The 26361-nt window shown below is 36.0% G+C and overlaps 4 protein-coding genes across 6 annotated transcripts in view; 2 read left to right on the top strand and 2 right to left on the bottom strand.

Moving 5' to 3' along the window:
- LOC123880653 (palmitoyltransferase ZDHHC16) lies at positions 1-4190 on the top strand. Of its 2 annotated transcripts, none has more exons than XM_045928887.1 (6): positions 1-199; positions 495-587; positions 920-1067; positions 1624-1815; positions 2228-2483; positions 2694-4190. In XM_045928887.1, the coding sequence occupies exons 1-6, from the start codon at positions 186-188 to the stop codon at positions 3197-3199; spliced, it is 1209 nt and encodes a 402-aa protein (XP_045784843.1). In that variant the 5' UTR covers positions 1-185; the 3' UTR covers positions 3200-4190. The 2 variants fall into 2 exon arrangements, with proteins under 2 accessions (XP_045784843.1, XP_045784844.1); XM_045928888.1 differs by having other exon boundaries at positions 1-304.
- A 3062-nt stretch (positions 4191-7252) lies between these two features.
- Positions 7253-13504, bottom strand: LOC123880668 (T-cell acute lymphocytic leukemia protein 1 homolog). The gene is made up of 6 exons (XM_045928912.1): positions 13419-13504; positions 12122-12297; positions 11459-11564; positions 10051-10171; positions 9515-9605; positions 7253-8876 (listed from the first exon to the last, which is right to left on the bottom strand). Exons 1-6 carry the CDS (start codon positions 13469-13471, stop codon positions 8758-8760), a joined length of 666 nt encoding a protein of 221 aa, XP_045784868.1. The 5' UTR covers positions 13472-13504; the 3' UTR covers positions 7253-8757.
- A 6600-nt stretch (positions 13505-20104) lies between these two features.
- The window catches only part of LOC123880646 (peptide transporter family 1), a 29757-nt gene continuing 23500 nt past the window's right edge, over positions 20105-26361 (bottom strand). For both annotated transcript variants that reach the window (XM_045928875.1, XM_045928876.1), the window contains exons 8-13: positions 25007-25132; positions 24471-24593; positions 24033-24376; positions 21374-21593; positions 20848-21084; positions 20105-20360 (exon numbers count right to left, since the gene is read on the bottom strand). In XM_045928875.1, coding sequence (XP_045784831.1) covers positions 20190-20360; positions 20848-21084; positions 21374-21593; positions 24033-24376; positions 24471-24593; positions 25007-25132 — 1221 coding nt within the window. In that variant the 3' untranslated portion in view covers positions 20105-20189. The remainder of the gene's footprint in view (positions 20361-20847; positions 21085-21373; positions 21594-24032; positions 24377-24470; positions 24594-25006; positions 25133-26361) is intronic.
- Positions 21600-24020, top strand: LOC123880649 (esterase E4-like). Its single transcript, XM_045928881.1, has one exon. The coding sequence runs from the start codon at positions 21721-21723 to the stop codon at positions 23440-23442; it is 1722 nt and encodes a 573-aa protein (XP_045784837.1). The 5' UTR covers positions 21600-21720; the 3' UTR covers positions 23443-24020.

Here is a 26361-nt window from a genome sequence, read left to right as displayed (position 1 = left end):
CTATCTATATTTTATGAACGGGAATTTAAAATTTATTTTGTTAAAATCAAATGGCTAAATAAAATAGTTATTATTATTGGTTGTTATAGCGGTAATCAGGCAGTCTCCAATAGAAAAACACTTTATGTAAAAATTTCAACGCTCTACGCGCTCTACATACTACGGTGCCCGAGATAAAACCCGCTATGCTAACAGACGTGTAACGTAGTGATTACATTATATACTCTTTGACGGACGGACGGACGGATGGATGAACGGACGGACAGCAGAGGCAGTAGTATGCAACTATGCAGTAGAGTACTTTGTAAATATTGTTAATTGTAGTACGTGTTAAGAGAGCCTGCTGGCTTCTGTGTATTAATGGTATTAGCCGGTGGTATTAGCCTTCTAATTCACAAAATATCCATAAATAAAAAATCGTGTGTAGATTTAGCATTTTTTCTAAATTTTAAGATATATATTTATTAGAGTAATAATACGCTGATATATTATAGGTACATAAGTTTTTTCATATTGTTTGATTGTCATAATAATATGGTGGTTGTTCAATGGAGATTTCACTGGAGAGATCTCTTCAGAAATATTAAGTGAGTAATTTAGTATCTTATTAAACAAATCTTTAACTAATTTTTACTTTTTAAAATCTCTGCTTATTCTACTTACTGTTCTTCTAGAGTTTAATATGTACCTACAGCAATCATCTACAAAGTTCATGGTTTAATTTTCACATAATAATAGGAACGCGAAAAAAAAGTAGTCCAATCTGATGAGCTGTTAATTTTTTTTTTAAATAATAGTGCAATTAAAATCTGTGGATAAATTGTGATATGGTAGAAGCTGTCTTTGGATAAGTTTACTAGTAAGTAATAAATAAAAGCTTTTTTCTTTTATCTTTGTCTAAATTAAGTAATTATTTCAGGGGATACATAGCCTGGAAAGTGTTGCAGGTAGCATTGACATTCTACTCGCTAACATACAACATCCACATGAGCCAAAGCTACGTGGTGGATTGTCTTTTAGAACCTATTTTTTGGTTTGTGGATAACTTTGCAGGTTATTTGGGAAAGGTGGGTAACAGATTATTTTAAAGCGGCATTAGAGGGATTTGAATTGATGAGTACTAAGCTTCCAAATCTTATGAATCTGGTCATTTCATAATGAATAACCAACAGCTGTATAGATTTTCTAGTGACTTTCATTCTGAACATTTGGATCATGAAGTTGATCTCCAACAATATTACAATACAACGAGTTGGTCAATATTATTATATCTGGAGCCCTTTTGAATCCCTTTAAGTTTTTTAAGACTTATTGTTCGAATATAAATGGCAAGCTTAGACTGTAGAATACATCTTACACTAAACAATTAAATTTTGCCCTACAAAATCTTTTGGAGATTACATAATAGTCTCCATATCAACTTTATAGCACATAAATACTGACTTGAGTAATAATTGCAAGTAGAAGAGTGATGACTAATTTAACATTTACTTAGGTATATTTGATGGACAATTTCCAAGTTTCATTTTAATAAGATGTTGTTATACCACAAAATGAGCTTAAAATCATTAGTTTCATTTTAATGTTTGCATGACAACATTCACTGCAATTGATTTGTTCTAGGTTTTTGTTTTCTGTGTGACATTTCTAACTACGGCCGTTGTTGTGATTGCCTATTGGCTTGGGTTGCCATACTGGTGGGAGAGAAGTCCATACATGACTGTCTTTTTAGTCCTTTTCGGAAACTGGCTTTTGCTCAATGTTGCATTTCATTATTATATGGGCGTTACTACTTCGCCAGGATATCCGCCTGATGTAAGTATATGTGTTGAATATATAATTTCATTGATTTATTTATTAATTGTTATGTTTATTAGTAACCCTTAACCTTACACCTTAGTACACCTTAGTACTAAGTGATTGATTGACATATCAACATTTAACTCAAATGGGTGGGAAACAAACTTGGGATTTTGCAAGTAGGTTCTCTCAATGTACATCATTACTAAAAAGGATTTCTAAAAACTCGCCTAAGTAAAGCCAGAGAATATAAACTAATGGAGCATATGCTTACAGACTCAAATTAGTTATTTTTGAATATTTGGTACAGTGTACATTGTACACTATATGAATATCATAATTGAATTAATATGAAAGATAGCTTAAACTAAAATTTAAATTAATGACTATATGTATAGTAACCCTTACTGTAATATTATTGTTTCAGGGTGCACTTATAGCAGAAGCGGCTAGCATATGCAAGAAATGTATATCACCCAAGCCTCCGCGCACTCACCATTGCTCTGTGTGCGACCGGTGTGTGCTGTGCATGGACCACCATTGCCCTTGGCTCAACAATTGTGTGGGATACTACAACGCCCGCTACTTTTTCCTCTACATGGCTTACATGGTTGCTGGGGTGACTTTCATCATAATGGCTGGCTTCGATCTGGGGTATCAAGTTTTATGGGTGAATGATAATGGTGAGTATATTCAAATAAGAGCGTAGTTGCCAAAATATTATTTCTATTCTTATTTTACTCAACTATTATTGTTTTTATATATTATGTACTTTCCTTACTGTATGAATTTAGGATTTTTTATAAATCCTCAGAACCAAAATATTGCCAAAAAGTATGCTTTCCATTTGCAATTGTTACTGGAGTGTTGCTAAAATTGTAACTTGTTAACAGGGGGTATCACTCATGAAAATGATCCTGAATTGATCGGCCACCCCGTGCGCTTGAACCGGAGCGGTGTATTTGTTCCAGTTCAGGTGATTGCCGAGTACGACGCTGACCACTCCCCCCGAGTACACGACTTGCCTATCCCTGTCATCACCGAAGCTCAAAGGATCACGGCTAACCCCATGAAACGAAAGGCAGTTGTCTTCATGACAGTCATGTGTCTCTCAGTATTCTTCGCTCTCGGCACACTCACCATACTTCATGCTAGGAATATAAGCCGAGGCGAAACGAGTATAGAGTCACACATAAACGCCACTTTAAGAAAGACTCACACGAAACACCAGTTCAGAAACCCGTACAACTGTGGCCGAATCAAAAATTGGAAACTGTTCCTTGGTCTGACACAAGGTAGGACTTTTCTGAGACATGTCTTAATGCCTTCCCCTCATCCGCCGAATGGAACGGGGCTATCGTGGCATACTGTGAATAATGCAATCGAAGACTGGCCTTAATTCCATTATAATGATTGAGTACACGAATTACACGTTTTTTGTTTCCGCACCAGCGAAGTTATCTTCGTAAATGTTGTTGTCTAATGTCAAGTACAGTCTGAATATAAAAGAAAATGATACGAACAATAGAATAAGACTGACTATAGCGGCAGTGGAACAGAAATAAATATTTTTTCTCGTTAGTCCACAGCGAACTATGCCAAATTTTAACTCATTCAATATAGCCTCCTTTATGGAGATTTCATTTCCAGTATTTCTAATAACAATTTATCAATTATTAGCTGAGTAACTAACTTTAATAAGTGTAATTTATCACCTGATATATCGAATCATTACGATTTTTTTATTTAACGGATAGTAATAACTTAGTAGTCTTGTTTATAAATAAGTTAGATGTTTTTCAAATCAGGTAGTAGGAGTAGTGTACCTATCAAATAACCAAATCGATGCTTTGCGTTACGGCATTGCCAATAGATGCCAGCGTGCGAAAGAGAAAGCGAAATGTTTGTACTATGCTTTAAATTTTCTTTGTACCATCATCCTTTAAAGGGCTTTCAAGATTTTGGCCTATCTAGTTGTCAGCCATTTTACTTTTTTCCAAAATAACAGCCACGCATAAAACATGTATTAATTAATAGCTGGCTTCAATAAAAACTAGTATTGTAGGAGACAAAATCTTCCAAAGCGTCACGTTTTCAAGATATAAGCTATCAAAGTTGTATTGTGGAGTCATCAGTGCTACAAACTGGCCACTAGGACAACTTTGATAGTTTGTAATATAATACGAAGTTTGTATAATACAATACTTGTTTTTGCCAGCTATCTAGGGTATTGATGCCAGCTATCCAAGTTTTATGCGTGGCCACTATTTTTTAACCGACTTCCAAAAAAGGAGGAGGTTCTCAATTCGTCGGGATCTTTTTTCACTCAAGCCAAAAGTCAGAGCTTCACTCTTGGATTTCTAATTTTGTTTTAATATGCTCGCTCGACTTCATACCTAGGTACATTACACGTGTACCTAAACAAAAATTATTTTCTACTTTTTAGTGTTTTTGGTTTTTGAAGTCGGTTTTATTTTTCTTTTAAAATTTTTTTTGAAAAAAAAAAGAAAATGGTGGGCATGTAGAAAAACTGCCTGGCCTATCCACACTAAAATATTCAAACTCCTTTAATTACTGCCCGATTTTAGAACCAATTTTGATGCTGTTTCCACATTAAGTATATGTAGTAGTTCTGTTCTAATTGTATTTCTGTATAATATAATTGGTAGCTATGTAGTTTGCAAATAAGATTAATTATCATACTTCACACTAATATTATAAAGGAGAAAGTTTGTATGTGTGTGTGTGTGTGTGTGTGTGTGTGTGTGTGTGTGTGTGTGTGTGTGTGTGTGTGCGTGTGTATGTTTGTTACTCCTTCACGCAAAAACTAATGAACGGATTAGGCTGAAATTTAGAATGGAGATAGATTATACCCTGGATTAGCACATAGGCTACTTTTTATCCCGGAAAATCAAAGAGTTCCCACGGGAATTTAAAAAAACCTACATCCACGCGAACGAAGTCGCGGGTATCAGCTAGTACAAAATAAAACTCTCCAGACTATCTGTACTATCTCTTAAATACTGGGAACAAAGAGAAACTCATCCACTTTTGTAACTTTATTCATATCATTTATTTTTCATTCCATATTATGACATTAGATACACATAAAACTCTGTAAGGGTGTGGCAAAAGCATACATTAGAAATAAAATGTATTATATTATAATTCACATAACACATGGGCTAATACTCCCATTAGGCCAGTTTTATCCATTTAGTTTCATCTAGAGGATGCCCGCGACTTCGTCCGCGTGGATTTAGGCTTTTAAAATCCCGTGGGAACTGTTTGATTTTCCGGGATAAAAATCTGCCATGTCAATTACAGGGACGCAAGCTGCCTCGGTACCAAATTTCCCCCCAACCCCGTGGGAACTCTTTGATTTTCCCGGGATACAAGCTAACCCTGTACCAAATTTCGTCAGAATCGGTTGAACGTTGGACCGTAAAAAGATAGCAGACAGACAGACAGACAGATAGATAGACAGACACACTTTCACATTTATAATATTTCTATGGATTAAAAGAGAATTTTCATTCCTGTTTGTCCACCTGGGGACAAGTCGTGGTGACAGACAGGAAACAGACCGCCAGATGGAATTTATGATGATAAACGAACTTTTTAATATTGAAAATTTGATTCAAATGTGAAGGCTGGCTTGGAGGTTGTGCTGTTGGAAAGATAAAATCGGTTTTTGGCGTCCATTTTTAAATATTCCATTTTAAAAGATCTCATTTTTTATTAATAAATCCGTATATCTTGTAACTTAAAAGTATAATAAAAATAATATAAGGTTTTTTATTATATTGTGTTGATTACTAATGTTGCTAGCTATTTATTAGGGTCTTTACGCAACCTATAGAAAAGATCGTTGTAGGTATTTGTCGTTGTCACTAGTATAGAACTCCTATGTAACTTGAATGTGATCTAATGGATATTTTAGGTACTCGTAGATTAAGTGAAATATTGGTGTCTAATTGTTTTAAGAGCAAGTGTGTAAAGAAAGTATTCTGTATACATAACTTATATTTACTTTTAAGATGTACTAAGTAATACCTTCCACTGAATTACTAGTCATTTAAGTTTATGCATGTAGGTACCATTACGTAAATAAATGTTAAACAATACATATAGTTATGTCTTTTTAGTTTATTTATAAATAAATATTCTCACATGTTATTTTCATGGAAATATGGTTTTTGATTAATCCTTCCTTAAGACCGGCGCACATATGGCGAAGCGCAGCGCAGCTCATTTTCAGTCAAAATATTATCGACATTGTCCTTATTGAAATCACACTAATATTGTAAAGTTTGTATGTGTGTGTGTGTATGTGTGTGTGTGTGTGTGTGTGTGTGTGTGTGTGTGTATGTTACTCTTTCACGCAAAAACTACTGGATGGATTTGGCTGAAATTCGGAATGGAGATAGATAATATCCTGGATTAGCACATAGGCTACTTTTTATCCCGGAAAACCAAAGAGTTCCCACGGGGTTTCGAAAAAACTAAATCCACGCGGACGAAGTCGCGGGCGTCAGCTAGTAATATCTAAAATCAATTGTGCCTCCGTGCGGATACTCGCGCATCCGCGCGCAGTCCCCCGCGTGCACGCGCATTCTCTGGTAGAAATTCAAATAACGTGTCACGCGATTAGAAAACTTCGCGGGCATGCTCTGCGCTGCGCTCCGCTATATGTGCGCCGGCCCTAACCGGCTTCCCACTTTGCATGATATTGCGGACTTATGCAGTCGAGCCCGCACCGATACACCATGGGAAGAGTATCGTTTGTGGTAGCGTTTGAGTGGTCTATGGGTGTGATAATCGGTTGTGCGTGGTGATCAGCAGAATCATGCACCGTGGGATGTAAGCATTAGATGATTAGACCTCATTTACACAAGAACTTTTTTAACGTCCGTTAAAAAAGCTCTCGCGTAAGTTACTCTTGAATTGAATTTTATGCACAGAATTGTGCATATTTTATGCACAATTCTGTGCATAAAATAATAATAATTTTAGAAGGTCGAAAGTTAAAAACATAAATTCATTATAAATACTGATAATTACATATTTTATACCTACTATTTACGTCACACTTACTATTACGACACAGTTGTTTATTACGTCACAATAAATAGCTTTAATTTTTAAAATAAAACAACAAATTTCTATTTTCATTAATGTCCTTTATTAAATAAAATAAATTAACACTATCTTAATAATACTGCTGCGTACTTACATAGTAATATATTATGTCAGAGCCTCAATAGCTCAACTGTAAAAGAGCGACTGAATACTGAAAGGTCGGCGGTTCAAACCCCACCCGTTGCACTATTGTCTTACCTACTCCTAGTACAAGCTTTACGCTTAGTAAGAGGGGAAAGGGGAATATTAGTCATGATTAACATAGCTAATATTCTTAAAGAAAATACAATTATTGTATTGAATTGCGCACACGTATAATCACATATGATATTGCGATTTTTCGCCGAAATTGTTTTACTTTTCAGTAACTTGATAATATTGACTCAGCCAAATTAGTTATGTCTAAAAAACAGTTGACGGCCTAGCACCAAAGTTATGATTGCTATTGGTGAACTTGTGGTGTTCTTGCTACAACGATCTCTTTTTAACCCCTGACCCAAAAAGAGGGGTGTTATAAGTTTGATTATTATTTTATTGCAAAGCATTTCAGTCAAGTAAAGTCACACGCGTACAATGAAGAACTTTGGTGCTAGGGCCCCGGTGATCGCATTAAAATTTAAAAGGATGCCCATAATTTTAGTCTCAAATCTCAATTATAAGAAGCCTAAACTTAAAACTATATTGCACTTTCTGACTAGATTAAATAAATTAAATCTAATAATTTAACTTAATTTAATGATATAATATCTTTCTGGTAAAACTAACATCCTCCTGGGTTAAAAAAATCTACAGTCCTAAATTCAAATCAAATAAGTCGTGACTTCATCTATTTATTACAGAGATAGCTTGCATTCCGGAGACGGATATAGGGTGCTTTATATCCCGGGATATCATAGAGTTCTCACGGATTTTTAAAAACTCAAAAATCGCAGGCTTCATCTATGTATGTAGTAATAAATAAACTTGCTATATTATAATCGTATAGCTACTTCATCTTGACTATTTTCTGTCCCTTCATAAAACTTTCTCAGATTTCGTATTAATTAAACATTACTTTCCTAAAATCGATCATAGTAAGTACGTACAGTAAGTATCTGTAGATTCCTCCGTCATCAACGGTACCTAGTAGGTACTATTTCTTTGTTATGAGATCACTATAATATATTATTATTATACTATGTAAATGTACGGTCTAGCTAATTAGTGATTACATTGGCCCAATATTTGGAAGAACATATTATTTAAGTCACTATACTTATATCTATTATCTTCTATATCGGATAGTTATATATAATTCAGGTATGTTAATTGTATATATAATGTCCTATTTGATACAGGCAGTGCTTTAAGGCGAATTACCTATAGCTATTTTATCTAAATACTGTGAAATTTGTACTATTCCTATTGATGTACATAATTGGATGTTTCCTAGTTGAGCTACGTTATTGTTACTCTAATGTAAATAGTACATTCGTATTTAAAACGAATATTTAACAAAGCTGCTGAAATTGCGGGCATACTAGGTACCTACTACCTATTCACATACCTAAAACCAGGGAATATAATCAGGGGGGAAATCGCGAGTGGAATTCCGCGCGCATAAGTTCTCCGCGTTTTGTCCGCGCAGTTATGAAGCTGTTCTAACATTTCCACAAGACACATTCGAGCGAAATTCCGCACGCGTTTTTCCGCTACATCTTTGTCCTTAGCCTAACAATAATTTTGTACTAACAGCAATGCGTATCGATAGCCGTTAAACCTACTGAAACGATGATGAGCGCAAAGTGGAATTACTAGTCCATAGTTACAATACTGTTAATTATGAGGATACTGTAGATTGTCGGAACTGAGTGCGAGTGATGCTAGGACGCTCCTTCTCTGCGGGTTCACGCCAAGATTTTCCCAGTTGATCCAAGAAAGTCGGGCTGTCAAATCTGCGCAAATTAAATTAGTTTGTATAGATTTCTCTCCACTCCGCTTAATACTCTCCACCACACTTAAGGTGCATAGACGGGTCTGCCCGCGAAATTCAAATTGAATTTGGTTTTCCGCAATTTGACGTGCGTGCGACTCGTAATAATATGCGCGCGTTTAGTTTCCGTCGCGCTTTGTGTTAAGGTCTTTATTTTTAACAAATGCTGCCTAGTGCTTAAATAAAAAAAAAAGATTCCGATGAATTCAGAACCTCCACCTTTTTTGAAGTCAGTTAGTTAAAATAATGGAGTCAAAAGTAGGTACATCATCGTCCAGCCATCCTGACGTTCACACAAATTAGGTAGTCAAACGTGCTACATACAAATAGTTTACCTAAGTACTTTCCGCCTACGTTACCTACATATTTGAAAACAAATTAATCATTGAAAAATATGTAACGAGCATAGCAAAATTTACGAGGCAAGAACTTGAACTATGATTAGATTAAGTAGGTAGGTAGTTATGAATGGAAAACCCACTTAGTTTTTCTATACATTTTTTCAATATATACGCTTATTATTAACTATTTGACCTGTCCTGGCTTAATAAATCCCGCAATCTGGCAAAAAATAGGTATCTTTGCCTTGTTAAAACTTACCACTTGTGTTCCAATGAGCTCTATCGGCCTTGATTTCACCCCGAAGACACTTCTCAACGTATGTAAGGGGATCATAATCAGCATCCAACACCTGCAATAAATAATTTTAGTAGTACGTACAATGTACATAGATAACTCCGATAAGTTAGAGTACGTGGTCGGGATTGAACACCAGACCCCAGAATATCAAGTCTAAGTCGTAACCATTATTAACCCCCGACCCAAAACGAGGGGTGTTATAAGTTTGATGTGTGTATCTGTGTATCTGTCTGTTGTATCGTAGCTCCTAAACTAATGACCCGATTTTAATTTCGTTTTTTTGTTTGAAAGGTGGCTTGATCGAGTGTGTTCTTAGCTATAATCCAAGAAAATCGGTTCAGCCTTTTGAAAAATCAGCTCTTTTCTAGTTACTATAACCTTTACTTGTCGGGGGTGTTATACATTTTTAATTTACACTTGTCTAGCTATCACTTCTATCACTGCTTCTAGTAGAGTAAGTATAAGTAGGTAATTAGAAATGTATTCTTAGTTCTTACCTCTCTTAGAAGCGCAATGTATGCGATCGCGAGCCGTAAAGTATCGATCTTGCTTAGCCGTTTCTCATAGGGGAAAGTCGGCACATGCACACGCAATTCGTCGAACGCCGAGTTTATACTGCTAAAGACAGAACATCATACACACATTTTAGTAGCGTCACAATAAAACTTTTCAAAGTGAAATTATTACTTGGGGCTTTATTGAGGTATCTTAGATATACGGGAGTCTGGGAAAATTACTGAGACATTGGGTTTTATTAGATATCTATTAGCTGATGCACGCGACTTCGTTCCTGTGGATATTTGTAGGTTTTTAAAAATCCCGCGGGAACTCATTAATTTTTCGGGATGAAAAGTAGCCTAAAGTAAAGTGTTAATCCCGGGTATAATAAATCCCCATTCCAAATTTCAGCCAAATCCGTCTAGTAGTTTTTTCGTGAAAGAGTTACAAACATCCATACATCCATCCATACATACAAACTTACTTAGCTTCACGGGGCTTTACCTAATGAAAACCGGAAAAATCACTTAGCTTAATTAAGCTTTACGTACTGAAATCCAAGAAAATTAATAAGATTTTTCGTACTGAAATCCAAGAAAATTAATAAGATTTTTCGTACTGAAATCCGGGAAAATTACTGAGCTTGATGGCCTTTTTTACCTAATAGAAACCTGAAAAATTACCGAGCTTTATCCAGCTTAACCTACTTACTGAAATCCGGAAAAACTAATACGGTTCGTGGCGTTTTACCTACTGTAACCCGGGAAAACTCAGATTCATCGGGCTTTACCTGCTGAAATCTTAGATAATTACCGACTGAGTTTCATCTTGGGTATATAATGTAAAAATACGAAGTTTGTTGTCTGTTTATCTTTGTTGACTGCTGAACCGTGGCTAAACTGATCTTGATGAAATGTGGGGATGAGATAGTTGATGCAAACATATAAAAGGATTTAAAAAATGCTTTAAAGGGGTTTATTACATGGAACAACGTCACAAACAAAATAGCTAAATACTAGTAAGTAGCTTGATAACATTGAAACTCTTATTCGCGGGTTTTTTGAATTATGCTGACCTGACGTGGGTAGGTAGATACGTCGTAAACTCGGAAGGTTTTTCAAGATTCAAGCTCTTCCGAGCACTTTAAGCCTAGCCTGAAATAACTGAAATATTTTTTCATTTAATAAAATATTGTAGGCCAGTTAGTAATTGTACACGGAAAATTTACATAAAACAAATTATTTTAATCACAATATTGCAAAATTGCAAAAATTGATGGTTTAAAACTGACCCTGAATTTCTAATGTCGAGACACGATTGTATGTTTTTCATGTGGACTAGTAGATAACTTTTATAAAGCTAACTACACACAGAGGCAATTAAATATGATACCCATTGGGTCCGGACCTCAGCATCCGTCGCCGCTCGCGAACGTTGGCAGCCGCCCGTTGTACGCGGTACGGCGAACCACCGCACTGGTAGTCAGGCTCCACGGAAGACTCCAAAATAGCATCTTAAAATTAAAATAAATACCATTTATTCCCAAAATGATTACAATTATTATCTGAACAGATACCATTACATTATTTTAGTGTCTAGTTCGTAGGATTCAAGATCAACTTATTAGTTAGAACAAAATATCTTTAAAAAAAAAATTAAAAGCAAGACACATACCTACTTAGGTATGTGTCTTATTGGGAACCTCATCCTTTTTTGAGTTGGTTAAAAGGATTGAATCATATATTGTGGAAAAAAGGTGCCGAACCTTTTTTTTAGTTTTTTCATTCAGAATATACAAGTTAGCCTTTGACTAAGTACAAAACATTGGTCTTCCAGTGCACTCGCACTTTCCGGTTCGAGCTTGGGACCACCAATGTCTATCGATTTTTCGAACTATGTGGCCACTTCACCTTCGCAATCCGCTGAACTATATGGTTACTCTGGATCTCTTACGAATCTCCTCAGTTCTGATTTGATCTCTTAGAGAAACTCCTAGCATAGCTCTCTTCATCGCCCGCTGAACTTTCTCAAGCGCGATCATATTGTGTCGGAAAATGTTTAAAGAAATACCTGCATGCAATTGCCTGGAGTGCTGGTGAACATATGCTGCAAGAGGCAGCTGGAGTCTAGTACGAGCCGCCGCATACACGCATGATGGCAGATCCGGGGTCATAGCCGGGCCCTCATCATCTGACCCGTCGGCATATGCGAATTTCAAACCCGAATAGTCCAATCGACGGTTTTCACTTTAAGTAATCACATAAAAACGGTTTAGTTTAACTACTTAATTCATTCACCTATCTTGAATTTTCGATAAGGTATATACTTATCTACACAATTGAATGTCATTTCAACTTACAAGTGAAACCACGATATGAGTAAGTAACTAAGTAGGTACCATTTACTGAAACTGCTGGATCTAGAAACTTGAGTTTTTGCACATAGTATAACTAACTACTATTTATTAGTACCTACTAACTATTACTTACTAAGTTACGTACTTAGTACTAACTACTAGTACTAAATATGTGTTATGTACTTAGTTTTTTAAAACGGAATCTAAAAGCCCGGCTGGAAAAGTTAGTAACTAGTTAATATTTAATACTAGCTGATGCCCGCAGCTTCGCCCGCGTGGATTTAGGTTTTTAAAAATGCCGTGGGAAATTTTGATTTCCCGGGACAAAAGTAAGCCTCTCCGTAATACCCCGTACAAGGTTAAACGGATGATCCGTTAAAAATCCCGAGAGATCACCAGAATTTAGGAATGCAATTCCTTATCAGGGTTGAAGAGTTGGGTCCTCGAGTCAACGATAAAGTCTTTAGGTACTTGGTAAAGATACCCTCAACATCAATTTAAGTATAAATGACGACAGTTTCTAAAGTTCAGTTGCAACATCAGGATTGAGGAGTTGGAATCCAATTTTATTATAGAGCAATGCCGCAAATTTCCTCTGTCGATTAAAAAAAATTACGCAAATCAGTTCAGAAATCTCGGAGATTTCGGTATACCTACATAGCTAGAAAAACACAACTTCTTTTTTGAAAGTTCTTGTCGTGAAAGTCCCGTCAAAATCAATTCAGCCGTTCCGAAGATAAGCCCGTTCAAACAGACAGACAGAAAGTTATTTCGAAATTACAGACAGACACTTCAATTCATATTATATTAGTGAGTACATATAGATTAAGATGTTTTAAACTTTTGTTTTTAGCAGTAAGGACTTAATGACGATCCGAGAAACAATTTAGCTGAGTTGAAAAAGTAAAAACCATTCCAGTCGCAGGTTATTAGGAGAACATCTTTCCAAAAAATACTCTGTCCCAGGCTTTCTAAAAATATAAAAACTGACACGTGAAAATGCTTTTTTACCTCAAAGGTGGTGAGGTTGACGAGTCCGCAACCTGAGTCCTAGTTCCTGACATATTGTTTTCAAAATAGTACTAGCACTTATCACTTTTAAAACGGACTAACGACAATCTCGGCAAGAGAAATAATTTATACCCCAAGGGGTGGCCATTTTGCGAAAACTTGCTTAGGATGTGTTTTATCACATTGCCATAGGACTGATAGATCGTAAGGATGAGGGAACAAGGTTGAAATTCACTGGTGAGGGTTTATATGTGTGCTTTGCAAAGTGTTCAATTCAACCCTGTCGAGTGTTGATTGGGCGGAGCTACCAAATATTAGGGCGGTTCGGGGATGGACCTCGACGACTCTGCGGAAAAGAGTGTTAAGTGTTAATTTATATGAATATATATTGAAAAATAAAACTGTAAATTATTTGGACTGAGTATCCTTAAACAGTATCCATATTCACACGTTCTATCAGTTTAACTCCGTAGTTCCGAAGCCTAAGAAACGTTAGATTGAATTGCATAAGTACAAGCAAATATAGTCTTCGTTAAGATGTCGGTCGATTCGGGGGGTCCAGGATTCGATCCCAGGTATGCACCTCTAACTTTTTAAGGCTATATACGTGCATTAACACATTACTTGCTTTACCGATGAAACCGCTCACTTTTCTCAAAGATGTGTGAAGTCTGCTAATCCGCACTTGATCAGCGTCTAAAGACTAAACTCTTCTCATCCAGAGAGAAGACCTATGTTCAGTAGTTGGTTAGTGATGGATTGATGGTGATGGGTTGCGAAGCAGATGCACCTGCAAACGATCTTCGGAGGGAGAATGCAATAAACCTTGCAAAGTGAAAGCGACTTGGCAGTGAGACGGATCAATTTTTTTTCAAGTTCATGGTAAAAATGTATGTTGGACCTCATCGTCATCGACAACCCATCGCTCACTCACTACTTACTGACCATGGGTCTTCACTCAGAATGTAGGTATATGGAGGCCTAACCTAACCTAATCTAAAGAATTTCCACTGTTGTCCAGTTTGCAGAGTCAAGATAATTATATGAACTCGAACTTTTATTTATTTCATTTTAGTAATATGCTCAATTCATTTCCCTTTTATTCTAATTAATAAATGTTTTTGTATAGCGAATCGACATGACGCCGAGTCTTATTTTATTTTACTTTACGTCGTTTTCCCAGGAAGTTTTCGGAGTTAGGACGGGAGGCTTAACAGATCGATGCAGACCATTCTCTCTCATTGGCGGAGAGCGAATCTGCTCATGACAGTGGCTATAAAACAAACCCAGCTTCCTGAAGGCTATCAACTCTAACTTTCGGATATGAGTAATAATAAATATCTATACGACCGCATAATTTTCAGATGCTATCTATTTCATATAAGTACCTATAATAAAGATCTAAACAGGCAAAGAAATACCTGCGTAATACCTACTCATTTAATTTGAATATTTATTTAAAAAAATAACTATTATTTTGATGGCTGAGACCTTCGATGGCATAAGTAAGTACCTACCTGCAGTCCGGCTGCATGTGTGCCATCGTAAGTACTTAGGTCTTATTGTGCTAATTAATTTCATCATTCAAATGCGGTAACTAGGTGGGTACCTACCTTCTTACTTACATACTTATTTGTTTTAGAACGAAATAAACTATAATAAAACTGTAACTGGACAATTTCCGTACATTAAATATATTTTGAATATTCGGAAGACGCATTAATTACTGATCGCCATTGATTTGCTATTAGGTAGGTACCTAGGTACCTACTTGTTGAGGAGTTGCTCCTCCAGCTCCGGAACCATTCAGATCTTCACTAAATATTTTATACTTAAGCAACACAAGAAAAAAAGGATCATCAAAATCGGTTACGATTTGATGGAGGATAGTATAAAAACCTACTTATACAAAAAATTCAATAATAAGGATAAGTATGCCAAGATGTGTTGTAGTTTTGGCGTGCAGCGCAGAGACAGACAGAGTGACAAGAATTAGAAGAAGCTTCCTCCAATTACAATTTTCACGGTGGAAATGGCAAGGAAATCCAAAATTATGTTAGTTAATAGAAAAGGCCGTATCAAATAATTCACTCTGGTATAAGGTCCTCGTTTTTCTGAAGACGTCAATTAGAATATCCTGAGTGTAAATTGAACTCACAATAGATTTATTGAGTGCTTGCGAGGAAATTAATCATTGCGTCAGACCACGTCAGACAGATCATATCAAATCAGTCTTATGATATGGACTCTTAGAATGGTTCTCACTTTGGTGCGTATTTTTTTAAACAAAATTATTTTCATGTGAAATCCAGTAGGTAGAGTCCAGGTTAGGTTTAAAAAATATTGGTACTACCTCTTCTAAGTTAATAAACTTCCGCCTAAGGTGCAATGCTCACCGGAAGAGTGAAGTGGAATTGGCGTGCCGTTTTTAATAAAAACAACAAATTAACCTTCATTTATTTTTGCATAAGGGTCACGTCCAGCCGTGTCCAGGCTCGGTGGTCTGGTTAAGGAGGTCGTAACTGTATTTTCCTTGGCTGATTTAAAAGGCAAACAACTCATTTCTTGCAGAAACGCGTAAATCATGCTCTAATAGTCTATGGTACGCGTTACGCATAGGGATAGGAAGAATGTTCTGAGTACAAATTTCTGAACGCGCGGGGCCAAAGCGTTTCATACACGTTTCTCCGAGAATTTTCTGCTTAAAAATACTAGATCATGTACCTACGCTGTCGCAACATAGCCCCACAACCCTTAGCTTCCCATTCCGATTTCCTCGTCTATAAATTAGCGTCCCCAGTCTCTCTAAGCACAAACAAGTAATTTCTGGAACGGCTATAATTTGGTGCTAATTCGCCTTTCGGAAGTTGTGCCCTAGTCGACCCTGTAATTGATTTGTCGCGGCAAGAGACGCAGCCCGGGCCCTGCGAGTGGCGCGCCACGCGACCTGCACGCGGCCAAACCACGCCCCACACGACCTGCTTGATAACTCGGCAAAGCCAAAACCCTTTGTGATGTATCCTTCATTTCATCATCATCATCGCATGCTCTATTTGAAAAGAAGTTTGGCGGTCATCATATGAAAATCTTCTCCATACTTATTTAAAAGCCCTCTCCACCCCTTTTTATTGTCCAGCCATTTGCGTTCTTGTATAGATTTGAACTCTTCAATTCTTCCTTCCAACACTAGTCTTGCTATGAACAATTGGATTCCACCGCATGAAAATTCTTTATCAAGTTCTCATTCAAGTTCTCTTTTGTTGTCCAATTGTGAACCCTAGAATTGGTTCGTATCGTAGTGTTCGGTGTTCCAATTGATCTTAAGCATTTTCCTGTAAACTCATATTTGGGAATTCGCAAGTGACTAGTTGCTTAATTTTTAAAAATCCAAGCTGCGCAACCATACAAGAGAGAGGACAAGGCGGCACCTCAGCTTGAGCTGTAAATTTGGTGCTACAGAGGATCCTAGACATCATGTAACACATAATTTAGATTGGCTTTAACTTTTTTTAACTTTTGTATTACTTTTATTTTATTTCCAGTAAGTGATCAACATCCAAAGTGAAATTACCCACCCAGAACCACATCATTCTCAGGAACACATCTATATATTGATCTTTCAGTTTCAGGTAGACGGGATTTTCAGGTTTGCAGAACGCAAAACCAAAAATTTCAGACTCAGACGTAATGAAGTTGTACCATGGCCCAGCTTCTTTAAAACTTGACATACGGTTGAAATTAAATCATTGCAGTTGATATGTGGTGGCACGGATTTCTTAAGAAATCCCAATTTATTTATACCTAAGTATAATATACCTACTTACTAGCTTATTTTTAAAATCCACGGACCGACGGACTGCACGAAACTATAAGGATGGGTTTTAATCAAGTGAAGTTCAATCTTTACATGAAAAAATATTTCACATGACTTGTTAATAATTTTAATCCAAATATGAAAGCGGAAAACCGCGAGTGCGTTTTGGATATTGGCTCCAGTTAATTTATTTATACGACTGCATATGCTATGAGATTATCCGGTGAGTACGTGCACGTGGGTACGTTGACAGAGGCCGTGCTTTGTGTGCCTCGACCAGGCGTAGCGTACCGGCACGCGGCCGCCGACGGCCGGCACGTGGCACACCAAGTGGTTGGAGCATGTACCGACGCCTTCGTCCACACTATTGCTAGCAGCACTTAATTAATCCATGTCGTGCATTCCCACAATAAACACTGTAATTGCAATTGTCATGCTCCGGGATATCGCGACAAATGCAGATAAACAAGTATGTACCTACTTATGTAAGTATTGTCCCCCACTAGAATAAAATTTTACACTCTGCTTATAGAATAGAATAGATTTTTATTCAAATAAATTTTAGAAGTGCTTTTGAATCGTCAAAATAATTTACCACTGGTTCGGAATGCCGTTTCTACTATAAGAACCAGCAAGAATCTCGGCGGTTGCTCTTTTCAACTGTTCAATACTGTTCAAACTGTTCAAAACTGTTCAAATGTATGTACAATAATATGCTATACTACACAACTACAAGCAATTGCAGCCCCGCGCTTATATGTATACGTGGCTTATATGCGCTGTAATCACAGTAATGTTTTTACTGTATCAGTACATGGCTTACACGACGCGTTGAAGGAATGTCAGCCAGTGTATTTTGCATATAGTTTGGGGTTCTTCTGGCAGCGTGGACTAAGCCTGTTAGATCCCGGGGATGGCATCATCCAATGAGGCCGCTGTTTTTACACGGATATCACCACTGGAGGCTTCCGTGAAAGAAATAATATATAACAATGAAATAAAAGTGCGAGCGGAGTTAACGCGGCAATTTTTCTTCAATACCTAACTTAGAAATCACAATCACTTGTTCACGAATAAAATCGTGAGAGAAGTGAGCGCGATTTCTTCCAAGTTTTGTAACTGGTATTAATTCAAATGGTATTTTCAGAAATAAATTATTATACTTATATTTCAGAATATGGAATTAATAAGTCTAAACTTTATCATCACTACTTACTTACTAAGTAGATCCCTATTTTTGTTTTTTCGTCAGTGCAAATCACAAAATCTTTAAGCTCATACAAACCTTAACATTATTGTCAATAGCCCGGAAACCAAATAGGTCCTATTATTTGCACACCCCAACCCGTATTTGTCTGTATGTTTGTTGTATTTAAGCATTTATTATACGCAATTATTAACAAGTCGCCTGCAGACCCGTGCGCTTTACTGCAGACCAGTTGTTCTAAAACATCGCTAACTTGCTTTTATATTCAATTACCTACATTCTAGTTATGTATTTTGCTTTCTTAATTCTTGTATTTTGTTGATTTTCATTAAAAATAATAACAGCAAATTAAAATATGAATTGAATCTTTTAATTGTTTGTAGTACCTACAAGTTTGATATAGATACGTACCTATAAGTAAAAGATAGGTGCACCGAGTTTATTAATAAAACCTTGCTGAACGCATTGTAGGTAAGTTTTATGTAAGTAGTTGATACATTTGTTTGCAAGAATAGTAGAAATATTACTTTTTTACTATAAAAATCTTTATCATTAAGATATCCTGGCTACAACGGATTAGCCTAGCTGTCCAACGTGGAAGTGCAGCCAGTATTCTTGGCACCATTCCACGCGGGCCTGATTTGTATAGTAATTAGATAAGGTTAGCTTTAAGTTTTAATGTAGGTAATATTTTCCATAAAAAAAAGATATCCTTAAAAGTTGACAAGCACTGCAACCCCATTGAAAATAAAGCGAAACACGGAGGGTTAACCGACGTCACACGACTCATCCCTCAGTAAGCTTGTAACCCGTCGGCGGCGGCTCCTATGGGAACAACACACAAATTATCCAAAACTAATTGTCTAATGTGTTCACGCCATTTAACTAAACAGATTGGACGTTTTGAGTGCAGCTTTTTGACTAGGTATATAATTAATATTTTTATTAAATTCTTTTTTTTTTTAATCAGATATAAATTAGCCCTTGACTACAATCTCACCTGGTGGTAAGTAATAATGCAATTTAAGATGGAAAAGAGCTAACCTAGAAGGGGTATGGCAGTTTTTATTAAACCCACACCGTGCCCACACCACTTTCGTTTCTTCACGGCATCGTACCGGAACGTTAAATCGCTTGGCGGCACGGCTTTGCCGGTAGGCTGGTAACTTGCCACGGCCAAAGCTCCCACCAGACCAGACCAGATTTAACAATTAATAAATTCCTAACCCCTGCCGGGAATCGAACCCGAGGCCTCCTGCTGATAAGATCACTGCGCCAGAGAGATCAAATCCCGCAGAAGCTCTTTGATTTTCCGGGATAAAAAGTATAAGTCCCTTCTCCGAGATGAAAGCTATCTCAGTACCTACCAAGTTTCCTCAACAAAAACGGTTAAACAGATGGCCGCATAAGCTAACAGACAGACAGACAGACACACTTTCGTATTTATAATATTAGTATGGATATGGATTTAGGTACCCGTTATTATAATGTCTTCATTATAGGGCTGGTTTTGCGATTGATTTTAGTTGCTATTTTCACTGTTACTATGTTCACTGTACGTAGGTATACCAACTTATGGTTTTTATAACCTATTTGTCTTATTTACTTATCATATGCATTAGGTACATGGTAAAGAATACAGCTTTTATTACAATTTCAAAATTCTTGATCATTTTATTAATAACACAATAAATTATTTATTATAATACAATTAACATTTAAATTTAATTCATTGTACAAAACGTGGCAACTAATTCTCTTTCGACTGTAAACTTGGTTTCACGTCCGGCATTCTTATCTCTCCGATGGCTAAGTTTTCTTCACTTGACTTCAACTCTACATACTTGTATCTAAACGCCATGAGCATGAATATTAACATGTCAAGTAACATCAAGCCAGCGAATAAGAAAAACTCCTTCCACTGAAAAAAGAAATAATTGCCTACTGTTTACCAGAGTCAGACTTATTCTTGCGAAAAAAGTTTATTGTAAAGTGGGCTCTACACTCGCGGCGCGAACGGCCGCGAAAGCCCGCGAAAACTGCGAATCACGAGTGGAGATGTTGTTCACGCCTTCGCGTTCGCGCTTCGCGCCTTTCCCCGATCAGTGTCGGTTTTTGATCCGCGACAAAGGGTTTCGTCTATAGTCACGAACAAGACTGTGAAGATTTGCGAGTGTGGAAGGACACAGGTCACGCGTAGATCGCGGCATACATTCACGGCGTGAAATAACGGCGCGACTTCACGTGCGAGTGTAGAGCCAGCTTAAGATTTTATTGAAAAAAAAACCAAAATGTGACTGCAGATTTTCAGTAGGTTTCATTCTATTGTCATATTGATACAGAAACACTATACAAAAAAAATATGATGTTAGGTATAATAAATAAATGTGCAGTTAGTAGATTCTTACTTGAGCATCTAAAAAGTTTCCTTCAACGATGAATACTACAATAAGATTACCAAAGGCAACCGTAAGTAGCCATACGGATGTTAATACTGATTTCATGCTGGCCGGGGCCTGCGTGAAGGAGAACTCAAGTCCGGTCACCGAGAACATCACCTCCCCCATAGTTAATACCACATACTGAGGCACTAGCCATAAAATATGCACACTATTTGGTGGAGTTATCGTAACCACGTTTGCCATCTACAACAGAAATAGTTAAGCATAAATAAAAAAAGGTAAACAGGTATTATCATAGTAAATATATCATACAACAATAAAAACAATGTCACATGGTTAATGAAATGGTTCGGTTGAGCTATTAAATGTAGTGATAGTTATTATGGAGGATTTCCATCAAAACAAAAAGCAAATTATGTCTTCGATAAGCTGAATTCAATGAAGTTCTTAAGAAAAAGAAGTAGATACAAAGAATCTAAGTAGGTATTTTAAATTTTACTAATTTTATTACTAGGCAAATGAAGATACGTACATAAGTTCCGTTATTTGTTTCAAAGACATTAATCGTGTAAACTGCACCAGCTTTAAATTCGAAATTTTCTTTAACGATTACTCCATTTACTAATACATTGCAATTTCCTTTATCTATAATTTTTTGTGATGTGTCGTCAGTATTTATTAATAATTTTGTTCTATTTTTCTTGTTATCTTGAAGAGTAATGGTTGTTGATGTGATTACATTTGATAAAAATCTGAAATAAAGAAGGCCGTTGTTACACGTTACGCTTACGACCATTCGAGAAAAAATGGTAAACATTAAAATTGCGGGTAAATTAAATAGTGATAAGACTTGATTGTAGTGTGGTAGGTAATGCAAAAATGGTGGTTGAAAAATCTGTAGTAATTTTTTGTTTTCTACTTTATAATGTAATATCGTTTAATGCAAAAGTAAAGGTTGAACAAGGAGTAATATTAGGAACTAAAGAATTTACTGTATTTAATGAAAAACAATACTATGCGTTCTATGGCGTACCCTACGCTCAAGCCCCAGTTGGAAAGCTAAGGTTTAAAGATCCAAAACCTGTAAAGAAATGGACACGGCCACTAGACGCAACTACCGAGTATCGTGGTGCCTGTGCACAAGCTCATATTGTACATAAACATGGACAGTATGGATTCGAAAACTGTTTATATTTAAATATTTACACTCCAAATTTACCTCATCAAGAAAAGCAAACATTAAAGGCAGTAATCGTCTGGATACACGGGTACGCTTTCACTTCTAGTTTCAGTCACATACACGGAGGTGACTTTCTGATTGATAATGATGTTATAGTCATTTCTCTAACGCACAGGTTAGGTGCTTTAGGATTTTTAAAACATAATAAAACAGATTCCAATGCCAATATGGGAATTAAAGATATAGTCATAGGTCTTAAATGGATCAAAAGAAATATTCGTTTCTTTAGTGGAGATCAGAAGAAAATAACTGTCATGGGAAGTGGTTCTGCGAGCACTTTGCTAGCCTTATTACTGGTGACCAAATATAGAAACTTATTCACAAAAATGATTTTACAAAGTGGTTCAATATTTTCTCCGTCGATATTCCAAAATGATTATGAAATGGAGAAACAACGATTAGAACAAGAAATAAAGAAACTGGGTGTTAAAGATTTGAACAGTGCTACATCGAAAGAGATTATTCAAGCATCTCAAAAGATTTACAGTAGGAGAGATGTAATAAACTTTCAACGATCTATTGTCCCATTTGGACCAATAATGGAGACAAAATCGAACAAATCGTTATTAACGATGGACATGTACGACGATAGGGCTTTAGAAAGCCTGAATTTAAGTAAAATACCCATACTTATAGGATTCACAAGTCAGGAGGGCATTTCTGAAGTAATCCCTTTTATTCACAACACCAACTATTTGAAATTATTTCATTCATTTTTCAAGTTTATGGTACCGTTCGAAGATGGTTACAAATATGAATACTCTTCTCGAGTATATAGACTCATTTCAAAAGAAATAAAAAGCTGGTACTTTCAACGTAGTGGTGTTACCGAGAATTCAATAGATGACTTTTTAAAATATGTATCAGACTTACATAAATATCCGATATATAAATTCATACAATTAGTGCTAAGCTTAGGAAGTGAAATATATGTTTACAAATTTAACTATCAGGGAAAATTTAACGCGGTCAAAGCGACTTCTTTAGCTGGTTCTTACATTAAAGTCAAAGGTGCAGCTCAAGGAGATGAAATATGTTACATTCTAAAGTGTGATCCTCTTTGGGAGTCTTACGTAAAACTAAGAAAAAATAAACATAATAAAGACAGAATTTTTATTGAAAATATTTCGCAAATGTGGGCAAATTTCGCCAAAAAAGGTAAACCGACCTCGAACAAAAATTATGGTAATGTTACGTGGCGTCCGATGACTTTAAAAGAGGATAATGTATTCCTTTTCGCTAAACATAACAAACTAATCAATTCTAAGCCCGAAAGAAAAATGTTTTTATTTTGGAAAAAAATCTATGAAAAATATTATGATCCGAAAAAGAGTCTAGGTCAAAATAAAGATGAGCTGTAAACTTTTAAAAATATTTGGCTGTATTTTTGAGGCGTAAATATTATGTAAATATTAGATATGTTAATTATTTATCATATTATTATCTGCTTATAATTTGAGGATAAAATGTATCAAGTTAAAGAGTGCTTTATTACTGAGATCAACTTGCACAGACCTTTTAAATGTGTTAAGTTTTTTAACACTGTCCTTGTTTTGGAAACCTTGGAGAAACTTCCAAAGAAAAGAATATATTATATATAACAACCAATCACAAAGGAAACTATGTTTTCTAATTGAATTTCGAATGTTTTTTGAAAACATCTCTGAAAATGGTTAACATCCCACTCAGATTTTTGCCTCCATTACGTATTACGTAACAGAGTGAGCGGTGTACTAACTTCTGTTCTCGGATAGGATATCGACTGTTGAACACATAGCACTCTTTTGCATCATGCAGTCGTGTAAAAAGTGACAGAATTACAAAATTTAACTGAATTAGTTGAACGAGTTTTGTGCAAGTGGGTTTATGTGTCCCGTTGTCAATCGTTAATGTTTGCTTTATTTCTTGTTTTAAAACAAAACACAATTTAAGTAAAGACTCGTACACGTACCTTACACTAACACCGTCAATGGCTTTGTTGTTATTATCAATGAAACTATAAACACTTTTATCAGCGATGAAATACGAATTAGCTGTTTTTTCTAATAAGTGGAAGTGTCCGTTGAAAGTTATATTTTCACAACTACTGTCCTGAGATCCTTGCAAAATATATGGCAATTCGATCAACGGGTTAGCCTCAATATCTAGTTCTTCATACACTCCTAAAGGTCCAACTGTGGTATTCACTGTAGTATTGACATATGGGTTATGCAGATTCAGAGTAAAGTTGCAATCGTGTCCATTGTAAACTCTAAGTTGTGCTAATCCACTTGCAACTGGTGTACCATAAGTTGGCTGAAAAGTTATACAATATTATATGATTGCTCTTTTGTATTTAGTTGTGGACGTTAAATTTATTCAGGAAGTATTATGTATTAATCACACTTACCAATAAATTAAGTTCTACAACTCCAGATATTATGAATGCAAAAGCAGCTAAAATTCCTCCCCATATCATTTTGTGCAATGGTTTCTTAATCAGCTTGCAATAAGTCATAAAGGGGTATATAGCCTAGAAAAAAAACATATATTTAATTACTTAGTTCAGATTTCCTCTCACGTGTAAGATCCTTATCCTCAGATTTATTCTGGGAAATGTATACAAGATAAGCGTATTTATTTGCTATTACTGATTATCGCGAAAAACTGCGAGATTATTGTCTTATGGTATGTTTCCAGTGTACGATGGCCATACGCGTTGGGCGAAAAATGGCCAAGGCTTAAATAAAATCTATGAACAGCGTTAAGATTCTACGAAAATCATTCTAGTTGGCAAGCGGGTAGCGCCGTATATACTTAATGCGGCGTATATACTTAAGTACATCAAAAAGATCTAAACACTTTCGCCGAGCGAATTGGACCAATTAATACAATGATAACTATCACAATCTTATTACTAAACAAATAATGTTCTCGTCCACTTACCACTTCAAAAAGTGGAATGAAAACTAAAATTAATAGTGGGTTAATAACTTGCATCTGGTCAGCTTTCAACGTCCAGCTTCCGATATCCTGTTCCATCCTATCGGCTTGGAACGTCCATCTTGAACCCTAAAAAGTGGTAAAAAAATTATAACATTACAAAACGTCATAATGAAACAGAAACCGAACAATTTCCGTATGATTTCTGAAAATTTTAATCAAAGGAAGCATCATTATCGACAAATTCCCCAAAACATTATTTTTTAAACATATACAGTCTTATCTGTCTGTCTCTGCACGAATTACGCTAAAACTACTGAACGGATTTTGTTACAATTTATTACTTTCAGTTAATACTCTCAGTTTTTATTTGGAATTGTTAAAAGAATCAGTAATATAAAAATACATTGTATTTGTATTTATAAATCAATTCTCCGCATATGTGTGCTCTACGTTTTGCATCATATAATGTTTTACATCACTTAAGTATAATGTATGTGTTTATTGTATAACAATAATGTATATTATATTAACAGGACTCTCTCCGTCACTTACTCCATACAATCGTAGTTCCCATTTCATTTGAATATTAAGCAACCAAAGTCCATGAAATTTTGCAGACATAGTCTAGAAACTAATATCTGTGTCTGTGGTGTTTTAGATTTTTCTAATAATATGTAGTTATAAAATTACAGGGGCTCAAAGATTTGTATTTTTCTTTAAAAAAAGGCCCAACTTTGTGCTCGTTTTTCTAGACAATGGAGCAATTTAATGAAATTTGGAAAAACCACAGACCTAGAAAATTTAATGAATATTATGTAGTAAAAAAATTATCGTTATATATTTTATATTGTTATAATTGTGTGGGAACTACGAAAACCAGAAATTACACCCAGAAATCTTGAAAATTTCGTGCTGTCTCGATTTGTGCAAGCGGGGTGGTGAAGTGCGGGGGACGACACGTGAAACTGACAGAAACTGACAGTCTAAACACACGGGCCACATTTAGACTGCACCCAACTCCAAACTTGTCGATAGGTCTAACTAAATACACTGGTACATTTCAACTTGCGTTAGACGTATGCGTTACCTACTCAGACGTTGCCTGTAGATAAAAATATGTCTCATGTTTGCTGGCAATAGCGCATGCATCAAACCCTGCAAGTTGCAACTCTCTTGCAACCTATTCCTCACGCAATACGCACAGCTTTAATATTATAATTTTTGACAATGTATACTATATGTAATGCCATATCACAGGTCACTCTCTGATTTATTGCTAACAATTTACTTCCAAATGCAAAGAAATCTAAGTGTGTTGAATTCACACTGCCCAATACCAGGACCTTAAATGACAT

Source organism: Maniola jurtina, chromosome Z (assembly GCF_905333055.1).
Source record: "Maniola jurtina chromosome Z, ilManJurt1.1, whole genome shotgun sequence".
NCBI classification, from domain to species: domain Eukaryota; kingdom Metazoa; phylum Arthropoda; class Insecta; order Lepidoptera; family Nymphalidae; genus Maniola; species Maniola jurtina.
This window is presented reverse-complemented; position numbering and strand designations above follow the sequence as displayed.

Bases quoted from the DNA above. Each gene is read 5' to 3' on its own strand.
- LOC123880653 (XM_045928887.1), top strand. The intron at 588-919 runs GTGAGTAATTTA...TAATTATTTCAG, and splicing joins GATCTCTTCAGAAATATTAA to GGGATACATAGCCTGGAAAG. The intron at 1,068-1,623 runs GTGGGTAACAGA...GATTTGTTCTAG, and splicing joins TTGCAGGTTATTTGGGAAAG to GTTTTTGTTTTCTGTGTGAC.
- LOC123880649 (XM_045928881.1), top strand. From the start codon at position 21,721: ATGGTGGTTGAAAAATCTGTAGTAATTTTTTGTTTTCTACTTTATAAT.
- LOC123880668 (XM_045928912.1), bottom strand. From the start codon at position 13,471: ATGTCAGGAACTAGGACTCAGGTTGCGGACTCGTCAACCTCACCACCT. The intron at 11,565-12,121 runs GTATTTCTTTAA...TTTAATTTTAAG, and splicing joins CTCCAGGCAATTGCATGCAG to ATGCTATTTTGGAGTCTTCC. The intron at 8,877-9,514 runs GTAAGTTTTAAC...TAATTTGCGCAG, and splicing joins AGCTCATTGGAACACAAGTG to ATTTGACAGCCCGACTTTCT.